General features: G+C 38.7%; 1 protein-coding gene across 1 annotated transcript; it reads left to right on the top strand.

Annotated features, from left to right (window-relative positions):
- Positions 1–2,104: 2,104 nt before the first annotated feature.
- Positions 2,105–12,761, top strand: LOC122024442 (afadin- and alpha-actinin-binding protein-like). The gene is made up of 16 exons (XM_042583073.1): positions 2,105–2,251; positions 2,371–2,399; positions 2,483–2,594; positions 2,691–2,788; positions 5,709–5,805; positions 5,911–6,000; positions 6,134–6,196; positions 6,316–6,390; positions 6,602–6,667; positions 6,750–6,827; positions 7,319–7,429; positions 7,545–7,622; positions 7,767–7,886; positions 10,350–10,393; positions 10,493–10,550; positions 12,495–12,761. Exons 1-16 carry the CDS (start codon positions 2,219–2,221, stop codon positions 12,501–12,503), a joined length of 1,161 nt encoding a protein of 386 aa, XP_042439007.1. The 5' UTR covers positions 2,105–2,218; the 3' UTR covers positions 12,504–12,761.
- The last annotated feature ends 4,900 nt before the right edge of the window (positions 12,762–17,661 follow it).

The following is a 17,661-nucleotide window of genomic DNA, read 5'->3' as shown; positions in this document are numbered from 1 at the left end:
CCACCACATTAAATGATTGAATCCCTGATCACAATTGCATTGCCCATCACCCACAAACTAAACTAAACCATGGCTCACCTCCCTGCTTCTTCCAGATCCAGCATCTGCACCATTCTCAAGGAAGCCGTCTCCCTCTTCGCTAAAAACCCCCGCGTCTTGTCCTCCCTCCTCCTCATCTCTATCTTCGCCGGCTCCCTCCTCTTCTCCGTCAATGAGTTTTCCACCTTCTCCCTCCTCGGCGACGTCGCCCGCATCTCCGCAGCCCTAGCCACCACTGACCCCAGGAGCCCCGCCTACTCCGAACTCCTCGCCACTTTCCTAAGGGACATCAAGGAGCTCCTCTCTGTGGAGCTCGTCTACCTCGTCGTCGGGTCGGCCATCACCTACACGTTGACCGCGGTCAACATCTGCGCGCTCGCGGCGGCTCAAGCCGGCAAGCAGCAGGAGACGCTCAGGGAGGTCCTGCGCGACGCCAAGCCCTCGCTTGCCGGCGCCCTCCTGACTCAACTCCTCGTCTTGGTGCTGAACTTCGGGTACATCTTCGTCGCGGCGATGGCGGTGATGACAATCTACTACCTCTCCGACAGGTCGGTGTGGTGGCTCGCGTTGGCCGCAGCGCTGGGTGTCGCCGCGTCGGCATGGTGGGTGTACCTGATGGCGATTTTTCCGCTGAGCGTGGTGGTCTCTGTGGTTGAGCAGGGGACGCGCGGATGGAAGGCCATCTCGAGGGCGGCGGAGCTTATCCGAGGGAGCAAGTGGCAAGGCGTAGGCATCGTGGTGGTGATGTTCGTAATTGGGTTACCCGTGGCTGTGGCTCAGACGGCGGCCACCAGCTGGCTGCATCTGGGTCTGTGGGGACAACTCTGCGTGGGATTGGGTTCTGTTGCGGTGACGAATGTGGTTAGTTTCGTGGAGTTGGGCGCGTTCGTGGTGTTGCATTCGGGGTGCAAGAAGCGGCAAGGAGAAGAGGCCGCCGTGGCAAGGAAGCTCGACTACGTCAGCTTACCAACGGCTGACGTCGTCTAAGATTATCTATAATTCGACACTGTAGTATTAACGTGTTCGCGTGAAGATGTTAATGGCTAAAAGTTATAGTGGTTGTGCTTGTGCGAGAGTCACGTGTAATAATACTAGTATAATAAATTAAAATAAACTTCTGCCTAATTTCGATCGTTTTTAAATTGTGATTTTTTTTGTCTTAAAAAATAAATAAGGTATTAATAATGGCATGATAAAACTTAATAAAATATTTATTTATTAAGGTAGAAATCAACCATTGACTTTGGAAACTCATGAGCTCCAGTTAACTTAATTATAGATCATTTCAAATGATGTGATTATTATTATTATTATTTTATTGTTTTACAAAAATAAAAGTCCAAGGCCTAAATGATGAATCAGGTAACACAACACATCTAGTCTTGTAAAAGCTTTCAATGATCTTATAAGTAAATCAGAAAGCTCGTAATGAAAAAGATATTATGTCTATTTAAAAAAAATCCTATAAATACATCATAATTAGAAATTAAAGATCAAATCACATATGTTTGATAATAACTTATCCTCTTTCACTGTACTATAATCTCGGAGCAAGTCCACAGCCCAAATGGATCTCATGAATAATTCATAAAGACAAATCAAAGTCTAAATTTAGAAACCAAAGTCATGCATGCACTTATTTACTTAATAACCTTTTAATAACAAAGATGTGGCTTATTTATTAGTTTCAACTCATGCATATTAAATAAAACATTATAATTTAATTTCTACATGTGATGAAGATTAAAAAAAGTAATTACTCTTCAATTTAATTGTGAAATTTACATTTGTCAATATCCTTTTTATTCTTGTAAATTTTAAATCATTCTGGAAAAAAATTGATTTCACCTATTATTTAATCCGCCAAATTGATATATTAAAAATGTATGAAAAATACTCTATTGTTTTCATTTAAATCCTTTTATTTCCCATTTATCTTCATAATATTTTGTATATACTTTTGAAAAAAAAACATTAAGCATCATTTGTGAAAAAAATTATTTTAAAAATGATGACAAAAGATTTATTTTATATATATTTTTTTAAAATGGAATGGCGCATTTTAGCATGGGCCATCTTTCCCCCTAGGCCCTATCTCGAATCGACTTCTTGTCTCGATCGGAGCGGAGATTAGAATCGCAATCCAAATTCCGAATACCTCCGCAGCTCCGCTTCTTCCATGGCGGGGACTCTCTCCGACTTCGATCTCGGGGTAAGCTAAGCACTCTCGCTGCCAGATCCGTTGCCTTTCCTCCCTCACTCCTCATCTTCCTCGACGTCTTCTTTTCCCATCGGCATTTGACAATTTCAACTTTTTTTCTCTTAGTGCAGGCATCTTCGGCGCCTCCATTCGGGATCCGGTGAGCCGATCTCTCTTCTGCAGCGTCAACTGTCCCTTTTCTCTATCGATCTCCTGATCTATGCTTCTCATTTCGTCTTGCAGGGAGCACGCCTTCGCGGATGATGGGAACCTGGAGCATTGCGTCAAGTACCTAAACCAGACGCTAGTGACCTTTGGATTCTCCGCCTCCCTCGATCTCTTTGCCACGGATCCCGTACGTTCAACTCCAGTCCCATTTTTTTCCCGCTTATTTCGTTGGGTTTTCCGTGAAGTTTTTGCCCTTCGGATCTGAATGGCGTGCCTGCTGCAGGTCTCCGTTGCGAGGACTTGCAACTGTATTTATTCTTTACTTCAACAGAGGCAGCGGGACATCGAATTTAGAGAGGGCTCTAATGAACAGAAACAAAGGTGAAAAGCTGTATTCATTTTTGTTGGTTTAATCTTCTTTGTCAAATTTTCTCGTGAAAAATAGTGGCGCCATTGTTGTCAGTTGATGTTGGTTAAGGACGATGAAACTGGCATGTAAGGGAAGTGGATTTATCTGTTTGTTCGTCTTCCAAGTTATGATTTTATTTGTTGACACGGAAATCAGGAGATTTATAGAACCCTAGAATTTTCTGGCCTTTAGTTGATTGACAATGGAATCATTGGTGATTTTCATCTTCGTTCCGTTTTTCTTATTTGTGTGTGCAATTAAAATATTGATGATTAATTGCCTAAACTTATAGTTGAGAATCACTGATATGCCTGGTGATTTTCATCTATATTCCTTTCTTCATAGTTGAGTGCAGTTAGGAAGGAGAACTTAAAGAACCCTTACAGATCGCCTCAACTTTTTTAAAAAAAAAAAAGATTGTGAGTTAGATATCACTCTATTTTATTAACCGACCAACTGATTATTGAGACAACGAAACAAAAGATAGACATTGGAACCTTGAGACATTTAGCACCAGATTCTCTCTACCCTAGCAGTTCAGCACAAACCTAGTTACATGAAAACTAAGCTACACTAGCTAAACTAAAAAACGATCAATTTATTACAATCTACTAAGGGCCTCCCAGTATGCCTTCCTCGCCCTCACCTTCGATTGCTTCAACTTTCATCTATTCAGTGTGTTCAAAAACCTCGATTCCACTAGTTGACAGTTTTAATCATGTTTGTCTACATGTGTCCTAAGTAAATGGAATTGACATTCTTTCTTGTTTCTACATTGCAATTTTTAGTCCTTACTGCAAAAATTATTTCAACCAAATAATAATGACAATTTACCAAATGATGCACTTAACTTTTTCAAAATACCCGAAGGCACACGTTTCTTTCAAATTTATCAAAAGGCGCACCTATTTTTCAAAATATGTCTTTGTCTAACTTGCTTTGTTAGATCCATTACTGCCCAAATCATCAACCGATTGACTAGTTGATAGAAAGTGATGTCAATTTAGTGGAGTCACTTTCAATCGATTAACTAGTGTCGATTGGTAGCTTTCAAATACCTTTGGCTTTTTTTTTGACAACCCTATATGACTCAAAAACAAATTGAAAATAAACATGAATAAAATTGTGGGAACCTTCAACGTGCAACAATTCTCATTTGGCTTGAAGTTGAGGCTCTTAAAGGGGCTGTCAGACACTTTTGGGCGGAAGTGTTTAATGATCCTATAGAGCTCAAAATCTAGAAAAAATAACATGGACACACTTAGGGATACCTCAAAAGTGTAACAATGTCCATTTGACATCAATCTAAGGCCTTTAGTGCTGTTAAATACTTTCGACCAAAAGTGTTTTATGACCCTGTATGGCTCAAAATTAAGAAAAATGAACATGTACGAATTTAGGGAAACCCAAAAGTGCAACTGTGGTTATATGACATGAATTCGAGTCCTAGAGTTGTTAAACACTTTTGGCAGAAGTGCTTGACATCCAAATAGGGCTCAAAATTATAAAAAGAGAGATTCAGGGGTACCCTAGAAGTGAAACAATATCTATTTGACATGAACCCATTTTTATGACCATCAAAACTTTTAGCCAAAAGTGCTTGATAGCCATAGAGGGTTCAAAATTTGGGAAAAGAATTTGGACAAAAGGAACCTCAAGAGTTTAATATAGGTTGTTTGGCATGAATCTGAGGCCTTGAGAGTCATCATACAATTTTGGCCAAAAGTGTCTGATGACCAGAATTTGGTAAAACACAACATGGCAGATTTAGGGAAACTTTGAGAGTGCAACAATGTTCATTTAGTACACATCTAAGTCTTTTAAGGTTGTCACACACTTTTGGCAAAAAGTGTCATATAATGTCTAATCAACTGAAATCACAATCAATCAATTGGAATTAATTATAGATGACTAGGTAGTCGTTAAATATATTTGGCCAAAAGTGGTTTATAACTCTATTGGACATAACATTTAGAAAAATAAACATGGCTAGAGTCAAAGGAACTTTGGGAGTGCAATAGTGGTCATTTGACACAAATCCAAAGCCTATAGGACTGTTAATCACTTTTGAAAATTTGTTTGGCAAAGTCAAAGAAACCCAGAGTGCAATGATGCCCATTTAGCACAAATTTGAGGCTTTTAGGGTTATTAAACACTTGTTTCTAAAAGTGTTTGGTGGTCGTAGAGGCTTAAATAACTAATATGGATATACATAGGGGAAGTCTAGGAGTGCAGCAATGGCCATCTGGCACAAATTCAACACCTTTAGGGCTGACAAGCACTTTTGGGCAAAAGTAAATAATGACGATCAATTGATTAGAGTTAATTCAAGTTGACTAGTAGCTGTCAACTACATCTGGAAAAATAAACATAGAGACCGCTCAAGGGATACTAAGGAATGCAATATAGTGCTCCTTTGTCACGAACTCGAGGCCTTTAGGGACTTCTGCTAAAAACTGATTAATGACCCTATAGATTCAAATTCTGAAAGAAAATAACATGGATGGACTCAGAAATTTGAGCAGTGTAATGATGCTCTTAACACAATTTGAGGCCTATAGGGTCGTTAAGCACTTTTTGTTAAAGGTGTTTTACGACCACCAATTGACTGGAATTGCATCCATTCAACTGGAGTCGCTTCCAGTTGATTGACATCATTTTCAACTGATTAGTTAGTCTATTGATGGCTTGTGCAGTAATGGGTCCGACAAAGTGGGATGGAGAACCTGATAGATGGAGGGGTATTTTGGGAAATAAGTGCACTCTTTTGGTAAATTTAAAACTATGGTGCACTCTTTTGGTATTTTGGAAACTTAGATGTGTCTTTCGGTAAATTGGAATTAGTCAGAAATCATGATTGATTGTTAAAAATCTTTTAAATGTTTTCTACAGATTGCAATCTGATATTTCAAGATTAGAGGCAAAAGTTGAAAGACTTGAGTCACAATTAGCTGCAAAAGATAGGGAGCTAGCCACTTTAACCCGAATGGTTTGTCAATTTTTTCTTTTGCAAATATTACCTTTTAAATGGGATAGAACTCTTTTTTTTTTTTTTGCCTTTTTGTTTCAAATCTCTAAAAGTACATTTGAACAGGAGGCTAAAAATAAAGCAAGTCTGAAAACTCAGATGGAGAAGTTGCAGCAGGAACGAGATGAATTTCAAAAGATGGTCATTGGAAATCAGGTGGGATTCCCTTTCTTGGATGCTTTCTGTATATCTGATCATATATTTTAGTGAAATTTGTTCATTAAGGTTGTAGAACATTTGTGTTTCTCTTCTCTTTTTCTTCACAACCATGGCTCCTTTCCATTTTAAGCAAGTGCGTACACAACAAATGCATGAAATGAAGAAGAAGGAAAAGGAATACATGAAGCTGCAGGTATTATGATTTCCATAATCACTCCCCCAATCTTTTCTCTTTCTGCAGAAGAATTTATGGATCCTGTTGAACATATCCAAAATGCATCATCAACCTGAAGACTGACTTGTTTCCTATAGGAGAGACTAAATCAAGTGTTAGCAGAGAAAAAAAAGGAGTCTCGGTCAGGGATGGAGATAATGAACCTATTGCAGGTATTTGTTATGCTTACACACTGCATTTTGTGAATTCCCATTACCTATTAGAAATACTTGTATGGTCCTTCTAGGTCAGGATCTTGACAACAAATGTTTTCTCTGTGTTCATTTTGTTATTCCTTTTCTTTGGATGCAATGCCTTGCTATTTCAGATGATTAGATTTGTCTCCAAACTTCACCTAAATAAACATACTATTATTTTTACCAGAAAGAAGGACGTCAGCGTGGGACATGGAATGGAAAGAAAGCTGACAGTGACTTCTATAAGATGATAGTAAGAGAATTATCAACTTCTCTATGTCGGCAAAAATTGTTGGAGATTTCTGTGTTCCTCAATTCTCTAAATCCATCTACAGGTTGATGCATACGAAGTGAAGAAGCAAGAGCTGATGACAGAGAATTCTGATCTGAGGGCTTTGTTACGGTCTATGCAGGTTAAGAATTTATGATATAAATGTAATTCTTGGTTTATTTGGGAACTGCGTGGCTCCTCATGCAGTTATAATTTAGGATAATGCCTGCTTAGAAAAATGTTGACACACCACTGAATATCTACTTGTTTACTTGTATCTCACCATAACTATGCAAAAAGAAACTTTCTTTGTATATGCTTATTATCTTGGTGAGTAAATTGCCAATGGATATTTATATTCTCATAACTACCACCCTTAAGATGAAAATTTTCAATGCATATTTCTTTAATGATTATATGTCAATAGCATGGCAGGATGGGACCATAGAATCCCTTTCTTTTTCTTATTTGTTTTTTTCCCCATTGTGTTTGAGATGATTTTGTAAGTGGTATGATTTTTAACAAATATTTCATTTCATCATTCTAATATCTCCCTTGAAAATTGTTCTATTCTTTGCCCTGATTTGGTAGAAATAAACACAAGTGAACTTACTTATTCTTCTTTATGGTTAGATGGATATGCGTGACTTTCTCAATGCTCCAAATGGCCTACCACAACAAACTTATGCTGTGAATGAAAAACAGGATGTAGAATCTCCTCAATCCCCATTAGGTGGAAGAACGGTGGGTTGACAGCTAACTCCTTTCCTTTTGAATTTCTGTGAATCTCATTATTGAGTAGGTATTAGGGAAAGGTTTGCTTCTATCAGATAACTTCCCATATGGATTTTTCTGGCAGGATGTTTTTGATCTACCTTTTCATATGGCTAGAGATCAGATAGAAGAGAGTCTGCGGACTAAGATGTCTTCAATAAAGGTCTGATTAATTGGTTCTTGCATAAGCACTTGATGATTTTATTTTCCTTTTTTTTGTTTACTTTGTTACTCTATATTGCATAGTTCTTTTTCCTGTTGGTTATATGTTATTATTTATTTATCTTTCTGGTCTTTCTTGAGGCAGGAAAGGATGACACAGTTGCAAGATGCACAAAAGGGAGCAGAAGTAACTTGTGAAGCAACTGAAAGGGAACTTGAGCTTGAAGCTCAACTAGTTGAAGCTAGAAGCATCATTCAAGAACAGGTCATGTTCTTCTTCCAAGAATCATATTGCTTTTTGGTGTTCCATTGCATCGATGAATATGCAATTTTCAAACTTTGTGGTGCATTTTATTAATATAATCCTTGTAATACTGGGAGAAAAAAATTTCTTGAGGAACTTCTAAATTATATTTTGTTAACATATGGAAAAAGTTTATCAGTCTAATGTCATGGACATGAACACATTGTCATGCAACATCATAGGCTTGCCATTGAATCAAATCATAGACATTTTTTAAAAAAGTGCTTAAAGCTAATATACATTGTTAAATTTGGTAAACTGTATCTCAAAATTGCTTACGAAACAACTTTATCGTGTGTATCATGTTGTATTTGGTAAAAAGAAATATAGTCTTTAGTAAACTGTAGTTGAAAACAATTGTTACTATTCATAAGATAATGTAATAAGGTTTATATATCCACACCACAAGATTTTACATATTATTATTCTTTTTATTAGTATTATTAAACTTACATGCCATTAATATGTTATTTATTTATTTTTAAAAAAGTGATAATAACTTATTAGAAATATTACCTTACAACAATAACAGGTCTTATCCCACTAGGTGGGGTTGGTTATATGGATCCTTTTACGCTATATCTCCTACTATATCATCATCTATATTTAAATAAATTTTATTTTATTTTATTGTTGATAATCAAGTTTTTTTTTGTTTTCCTCTTTCTCGTTTGATTTGCATATTTATCATAGTTTCACATCGTCTAACTGAAGCATTTATTGGTTATCTAAGTACATGTCCGTACTATCTTAAATATGTTTTTAGGAGTTTTTCCTCAATAGATGCAACCTCGACTTTTTCTTAAATGTTCTCATTTCTTATCTTGTCCATCCTCGTATGTCCACACATCCACCTTAACATCCTCATCTCTGTAACTCTCATCTTTTGCTCATGTGTTCGAGTTATAGTCCAACATAATTCATATAATATAGCAGATTTAATCTCCGTTTTATAGAACTTCCCTTTTAAAACCATTCACTTCCGGAATTTTCCGCCAAACTAGTATTTATTTTATACATTGTAATGTTTTATCACTATTCTAGATAGCAATTACATATATTGCTTGTGGTTATATAGGCATTGAGGTAATACTTGCCTCTACCTAGGCCTGCGTTAGGAATATATGGCCAAACCTAATCCATTGCTTATGTTCATACACAAAATAATTTATCTTGAATTATATATTGCTAAGAATGATTAATTTGAAATGATGTGTAATAAATGTAATTTTCTTATCCAAATTGCTAAAGTAATGAAATGTAGTGATTCATGTAAATATTACCAGAGCATGTCCGCATACAAATCCTAGTTTCTTAAAATCCAATTAATCTATTGTTTAGGCTCATACACAATATAAATTTACATGGTATTTTGTATTGCTCAGAGTGAGTAATTCTGACATGTTATATAACAAGTGTAATTTTCCTTATCCGAATTGCTAAGATAATTAGATACAATATAGGATACTAATTGTAAACCATGATGTTTTGTCATTGCCAATAAAATTAACAGTTTATAGAATGTAGTGTGTATGAACTCAAAGTATGTCCACATACCACATACATGACGTAGAACTTCAATTTTGTTTTAGTTTAATTTTTAGAGAATATTTATTGTTCAAATAATAATAATAAAATATTGTAATAATTTAATTGACATATAAATAGTATTATTATATTAATAAACTGCAATTGATCTACACGATACTAATACTTATAACTATCATTTAATTAACAAACATATTATTTCAATCAATTATTATAAAATTTAAAAATTACATAATATTAAAATAACCATATTATTATACTATATTTGCTATCATCATCATCATCAAACTATATTTGTCCCGACTATTAGGGATCAATTATATTAATGTTATTCCTCTATTAAGCTATATGCAAAACTATCGCTTATTTGATTCCTATAATATAAATTATTTTAATTGATATATATAGTTTTAATTTATTTATAACTTATCAAAAGATATAATGATAAATATATTTTATTTATTTGTTATTAGCATACCGATAATATTTTGTTATTTGTTTTTTAATATCATCTTTTACCACAATATGAGTAATTAAATGCTTAAAGTTACATTTTTTAAGTGTTATATTAGTTTTCTGGATCGCAATAATTATTTTTGTAAAACAGCTTTCAAATGTATTGCCTCACCTGAACTGAAAAAATGGCTGTGAAGGTAGTGCATTATCTGAACCATAGACTAATCTGAAGCTCAGGGGCATTTAAATTAAACACTCCTATAGGCTAACTTAGGAAGAATTGATCAAACTCTTATCTGCTGTATAACAATCAGACAATGTTATTTTGAATTAATTTGTGTTCTTATTTAGATCTATAATTTTCTTAAATTATTTTTCTCTTTACTCTTTAAATGCTTAGTCCCTATTATTCTAATACAGGCTTCAATAATGTCAAAGCGTTTTGCAAAGACTGATAAACCAAGGTGAGTCCACCCGCAGAGAGAGAAATCACATTGGGATGCTTTCTCTATCTTAATTTTGTTTGTCCGACTTTCTGTTATGATCAAATTCTTTCTATTCAGGAGATTGAGCAGTCATTTTGATGCTGAGAGAGAAATCATCCATCCGACATCAGCAGAGGTGTGTGCATTATCACATTGGGATCATCGGTTTTATTTCTTATGCCTACTAGTGATAGTTGAGACTATCATGATGTATTTGATTATTTTTAATGTCATTTTCAGACATACATGCAAATCTGAAATTTTTTTCCAAAATTCATCTTTACCATAACTTAGCCTTGACATTATCTGCTTACAAAGTAGTTCCAAAATTTGGATTATATTTTTCCATTTGCCTAGTATTTATTGTGTATAGTAAAAAAAAATTAATTAATTTAACTTAGCCGACAAATCTGTGAACCGTGCCGTTGAGGCTGTTTCATTTCATGGCATTAGTGGAACAAACCTGGCTATAGGCATGAACTAAGGGATGTTTTTTTTGTCGCCTAAAATCATTATATGAACAAGCAACTTAGTTTTCACATCATCTCACTGTCAAATATTAGGCTACTGCAGTTTTTGCCCAATTTCCCATTCTGTGCACTGCTGCTCCTTTCATTACCCATTGTATGCATCAACCTTTTCTGATTATGCGACAATTTCTCTTTCTCTTTGCACACTACAAAATAATTGTCTTTCCGTAGCAGCCTCCATATCTGTCCCAAATTGCAACCACCTAGCGACTGAGATAATTGGTCACATTTATCCTTTTATTTTTATTTTTTGTGATGGTTAGTTGCAATGGCAAAATTACCATCATAATTGGATCATCAGTGATGGGGTCAGTGATGGTGAAAGTTGTTGCAATGTTTCTAAGGCTTAGATGCTAACAATCTGGGACAACATTGCAATGGTATCATTCCCATTGCAGATGATAAGGCTTTGTGAGTTTAAGGGTTAAACATCTATAATGATGTTTCTGTTGTTGCAGATTGTTAGTGTTTCGGAGGGGAACTATTAAGTGTTTGTAACGACATTACAATGAAATTGTGGTCGTCGTTGATAATTTTCTAAGGCATCAAAGGCAAAATAGTTCATAAATTGATTTCAAAGTCAAAGGCATAAAGGAGAGTTCACAAAACAATAACCATTAGAACATTAGTTAAAGAGAGTTCACAGAACAATAACCCTGAGGTTATTGTGCTTGAGAAAAAGCATCTGTGTAACAACTATGTAGTTCTGTTGTTACAAATGTTATAATAGTTACCCTCTTAAATTCATATTATCTGTGAGAGCAGACGATACCATTGAAAAGGTGTTGCAGGTGCTTACCTTGTAATCCTCACAAACCTTACTATCTGCCATGACAATGGTACCGCCACAATGTCATCACAGATGGCCAATGTTTAACTCATAAACGATTGGGGGACAACTTTTCTATTGCACACCCCACTGCCGATGCTTCAATAGCTATGCTGATTTGGCATTTGTAACTAATTGCCACAAGAAATAGGATAATTCTGACCGATTATCACACAACTGCTAAGCCATCACAATTTGACATTCCAAAAGGCTGCCTTCTTATAGTGTTGGAATCATGAACTCTAATGGATTCAACTCGTCTCACTTGGGTACATCCATTGTATTACAGTCTTAAAAGTCTCTCTAACATTATTCCCTAGCATTAAGTATGTCAAGGTTTGCAAGGCTTAAAGTGAATGATTGTTCATGCTGAATGTGTGACAATTTCCTTGTGTATGTATATTGATCCCTCTAGAAGTCTACAATCGTTATGTCTGGATTCTTGAAACTTTCTAGCAATCAATTACCTGATATTAGCTTTTTAGAAGAAATTATCATCATTTTGCCATGAGCTGATTAGTATGCCTGGCAAGGGTTTTTACATATTCTCATGTAGCATAAATGCACATGAGGATATGCATGCCAGATTACCATAACATGAACAGATAAACTTTCTACCTCATTTCCTAATAAGAACTTGATGTCATTTTAACTATTTACTATTCTGCAATCTCTCATCATCATACAAGTACTAATCCTTCTGCCTTTTTTGACATCCTAGGAAGTGTAGAAAGATTACTATGATATGCTGCTGGAGTGGATGAGCTCTGTTCTTTATTTAGCCTAGATTGCCAAGTCACCTTCAAGCATCAGAGATGGTTTCAGCTTTCTGAAAAATGATGTATAACACAGGTACTCTAGATCAACAAGTATGGTTCAATCCACCACTATATTAGGTGTATCGCACCTTAGCAACTCTAGATCGTTTGACCTGCACAATGTCTTATGGTGCATTAACAAAATTGGAAATCACAAAACCAGTTGCTGCTGTCTTGTTCGTGATCTGTTGAAGATCTTTCATCTTTTGCTTTATGGTTTAATTCTCTCATCAATCTTATATCATCTCAAATGGTCCAGTATTATCGGTACTATGTCAAAATACAAATAGATAAATTATATGAAGTATTTTGTTCGTGTGCAGCGGTCTAGTTCTCCCAACAACCTTAAATGAGCAGAGTCCTGATGGTAAATTTACATCAATATGAGCATGATTTTAGAAAGCGATCTCTCACGTGTTGAGAGTGGGGGAGAAGAGGCAAAAGCATTTTAAAGAATGATAAATCTAGTTAGTCTTGAGGTGATTGATTCGGTTTTATAAAAAAAATTTATCGGTCATTTCGATAAATTGAGAAATACTTATGGTGAGCGGTTCAAAAGTTTAGTATTTTTTAGTTGTGCATTTCATTTGGAAGATAATTTTTTATAAATTTATCATAGTTAAGGATTGAATTGTGAATGTTTGGATGATAAATTTATGTCTTCTCGTTGCATCATACACCCGGAGGAGGCAGAAGCATTCTAGTATTAATAAAGAATATTTGAAGCATTTTAATAATCAACGCAGAAAAATCTAGCCTGTCAGTGTCCAACCCTGAGCTCAGTTCTAATTGGCCCTGATCTCTCCAGACCTATTGAAAAAAGAGAAGGTCGTCATGCAACAGACCTACCGACAGCGCAATAACAAATCGCTGCGGTTCTTGACTCCCCCCAACAGTAGGGGCCGTCCAGTGATGGGCCCTTGTGTGTCACGCCTCTGTCACAACTCTTTTTTCCTGGCTTTGTCCTCGTGAATAATTAATTTCTCCAGGTTAAGAAAGTTAAAATATCTCACCCCCTTCGATAAGTTCATGGCGTAAAAAATGATTGGAGTTGCACGAATCCTTGCTTCATTAATGCTCTGTTTCATTTATGGACTAATTATTTTATTTTTAATATTTTTATATAGAACGAATATTTATTTATTTATTTACTTATAAACATGGTTATAATTTTTTCTAGAATATATTCTAAATTCATAAGAAATATAACGCTCGCAGTCCACGCCCTCATAATCCCCATAAATTTACCAGTGCGAGTCCATGCTAGACCGCAAACAGACGTGACATGAAGATATAATATCCTCCTCATATGCTTTGAAAGGTGAGGGATTGGCAACCTTGTAAGTATATCTCTAGAAAAATCCTTTGGACTCAAAAGTACACTGACTTAAAAATACATGGACTTGAAAGTGAACTCGAGTTGGTACTGATTGGGAACATCCCAAAGCGATCTAGCAGTCAAGTCCATCAAAGGACGCCATGGTTGTTAGAGCAGTCCTCCATAGACTCTTCCCCATACACTCCAGTCCCTCCAGCCATTCTATCAATTCACTCTCTCTAACTCTTCTTAAGTTTGAAGTCCAAGTCCATCAAGGATGGTGGTAATCGGACTATAATATTAGTCCTCGAAGAAGATCTCTCTCTTACAGTCCAACTTCTTCAGTTACTCTGCCTCCTATCTTTGTTGGCTCTCCTGGAGGAAGCATGCCTCTTACATAAAGAGGCAACTGCCTTATGCATGACATGGTCCCTTGTTCGTATCGCAGAAAGGTGAATTAATATGAATGACTATTGATACGGTGCACGATCGTGGGGTCAGGGAGATGACGAGGTCGGAAGTCAAGCTCATGGGATGGTCAAAAGTCAAGCTTACGCGGCGGTCAAAAGTCAAGCCCACGTGGTGGTCAGAAGTCGGGCCTACATGGTGGTCAAAAGTCCGGCCTACGTGGAGCTCAAAGGGCCTGGTCACAAGATGGTCTAAGTCAGGCACAGGTGACGCTCCGGGGTTGGGCCTACATGACGAGTAGGAACTCGGAAACCAGGATCACAGGACCTATAGCCTTGTGACACATGATATCTGGATCAAAGCGAATAGGTCGGGACGTGCAAACCAAGGATACAGGTCAGAACTTATAGGTTTGCGGCATGGAACACAAGGACCGAAGCGTACAAGTCGGAATGTGCCAACCAAGGATACAGGTCAGGACTTATAGCCTTGTGGCACAGGATATCTGGATCAAAGCGTACAGGTCGGGATGTGCCAACTAAAGATACATGTCAGAACTTATAGCCTTGTGGCACAGGATATCTGGATCAAAGCGTACAGGTCGGGATGTGCCAACCAAGAATACAGGTCAAGATTTATAGTCTTGTGGCACATGATATCTGGATCAAAGCGTATAGGTCGGGATGTGCAAACCAAGGATATATGTCAGAACTTATAGGTTTGCGGCATGGAACACAAGGACCGAAGTGTACAAGTCGGGATGTGCCAACCAAGGATACAGGTCAGGACTTATAGCCTTGTGGCACAGGATATCTAGATCAAAGCGTACAGGTCGGGATGTGCCAACCAAGGATACAGGTCAGGATTTATAGCCTTGTGACACAGGATACAGGGATCAAGGAGTACATGTCAGGATATGCAATAGGCCAGGATTTATATCTTTGCGGTACTCAAAGCGTACAGGTCGGAATATGCAAACCAAAGATTACAGGCTAGGATCATAGGTCAAGACTTATAGCCTTGCGATACAGAATACAGGGATCAAGGAGTACAGGTCAGGATATGCAACAGGTCAGGATCACAGACCAGGACTTATAGCTTTGCGGTACAGAATACAAGGGTCAAAGTGTACAGGTCGAGATTGGCAAACCAAGGATCACAGGTCAGGAATCACAAGTCGGGGCATATGAATCGGAATGTACAGATGGATATACAAATCAGGACGTACAGGACGGTAAGTACAGACCAAGGTGTACAGGTCAAGATAAGCGGAATCAGACTAAGGCGTACAGGTCGGGATAAACGGAATCAAACTGTGTACAGGTCGGGACTCATGGTAAGCGAAAACATACTAAGGTATACAGGTCACGATACAAGGTAAAGTGAGTCAGGAGTTCATAGGACAAGACACACAGGACAGGGCTGGATGCACAGACCGGGATTTATGAACTCATGGATTTAAGAGGTCACGCGCTACATGACAAGCAAACAAGAGAATCGCAACTGCCTGTCAGAGAATAATCACAGCGTGTCAGGGAATATGCTAACGGTCTAGGGCTTGTTACCCCTCGATTCCTCCTTCGACCTATGAGAGGATACCTCGTGTCAATCACCGCCAGACAAAGTCTGACACCCGACATTCCCTGACACTCGCTAGACTCCAGAAACGTCCACAACAGTATAAAAAGGGAAGCTTCATCCTTATGCAGGTACGCTCACTCGTCATTTCATTCTCGTCTCTTACTTTTCGTCCTTTCTCTATGCTTTTGGGGAAAAATTACCTGACTTGAGCGTCGGAGGGCCTGACCCAGGGACTTTTTTCCTGGTTCTTGGTCTCTAACGCAGAGGCGGCTTGTCTGAGTGTGCGCAGGACCCTCGTTTCGTCATCACCCCCCGTCATCCGCTCGTGTAAGCTCTCCCGGCGGGTGCCAGATCGACTAGGCTTCACAGCGACTTTTCCGTCAACACCGGCGACAATGCGGCCTGCCTTCATCCGACTCAGCTTCCGGACGGGATCAAATTTGGCGTCGTCTGTGGGAACACAACTACCTGTTCCGGAACGTGACAATGGAGGACTCGGGCAGAATCAACATAACCATGACCGCGGGAGAATACGAGCTCTTCAAAGAGGCCAAGAAGCGGGCAGCCTCTGAAAAGCAACAAACCACCGCCTCTAGACCACGAAAGTTACCTAAGGGTTCAAAAGAACCGGCTCACGCTTCGAACCGGGGTTCCAAGAGGAAACAACCTCTGGAATTTCCTCCTGCCTTCTATAGAGAGCCGGGCCAGGAGTACTATCAACCATACCCCGGATGTTATAGCTGCAAGGATCAGCCACAAGTTTCAGTGGCTGAGAGTTCTTTGCTCAAGGATTCAAAGAAGGGGAAGGTTACTGTCCCCCGCGAAGAGCGTCGGATGGAGCCAGAGGAGAAAGTGTCTTTCTCTTCCAAAATATTAGAGGAGAGGCTACCCAAAGGGTACCGACCCCCGGCTATCGGGGAATACGATGGCAGCAAAAAACCTGAGGATCATCTCCGCAAGTTCCGAAACGCGGCTCTGCTATATCAATATAGCGACCCCGTTAAATGCCGAGTGTTCCTGAACACTCTATCGGGCTCCGCCCAGAAGTGGTTTGATGGACTGTCGCATGGGTCCATCACTTGCTTCTCCGACTTCAAGATCGCATTCCTGCGCCACTTTGCCAGCAGCAGGAAATATCAAAAAACTAACCACTGCTTGTTCGCTCTCAAGCAAGGGTCTGTCGAGCCGTTAAGAAGGTACATCAAGCGTTTTAATCAAGTGACCCAGGTTGTTCCCTCTGCCACATCAGAAATACTTATGAGCGCGTTCTCCCATGGGCTGACCGAGGCAGAGTTCTTTAGAGATCTCATCAGAAATCTTGTAAGGAATTTTGATGAGATGCTGGAAAATGAGGCCAGCTACATTAACGTGGAGGAAGCGCAGGCGGCGCGAAGGAAGGCAGACAAACCGCCTCCCTCTACTAATAGACCGGAAAGAAGAGCACATCAACCGCCTGCTCAACCTCTCCCACGCGCTCGAGATGCCCGACCGACTTTTCACCCCGGTCAGGACGCCCGATCGGTGCCACGTGTAGCTGCAGTTCAAGTTCCTCGACCTAGACCTTGGGGACCGCAGTATTGCACATACCATTGGTCCCACATGCACGCCACCAACGATTGCTTCCAATTTGTCCGGGATTCCCGGCGCGTTACTGAGCTGGGCTTGCCACCCCCTGAGCTGGCTCCTCAGGTCCAACGAATGATGGACGAGCGGCGTAATGCAGCGGGGTAGGCTGGCCGACCCTGAGCCAAGCAAGAGGGGCC

Source organism: Zingiber officinale, chromosome 9B, assembly GCF_018446385.1.
Source record: "Zingiber officinale cultivar Zhangliang chromosome 9B, Zo_v1.1, whole genome shotgun sequence".
Taxonomy (NCBI): Eukaryota; Viridiplantae; Streptophyta; class Magnoliopsida; order Zingiberales; family Zingiberaceae; genus Zingiber; species Zingiber officinale.
Note: the sequence above shows the minus strand (reverse complement) of the source record. Positions and strands in the feature narration are given on the sequence as shown.

Coding starts and splice junctions, on each gene's coding strand:
- LOC122024442 (XM_042583073.1), top strand. CDS start 2,219: ATGGCGGGGACTCTCTCCGACTTCGATCTCGGG. Junction 6,391..6,601: donor AGATAATGAACCTATTGCAG/GTATTTGTTATG, acceptor TATTTTTACCAG/AAAGAAGGACGTCAGCGTGG. Junction 7,623..7,766: donor CTAAGATGTCTTCAATAAAG/GTCTGATTAATT, acceptor TTCTTGAGGCAG/GAAAGGATGACACAGTTGCA.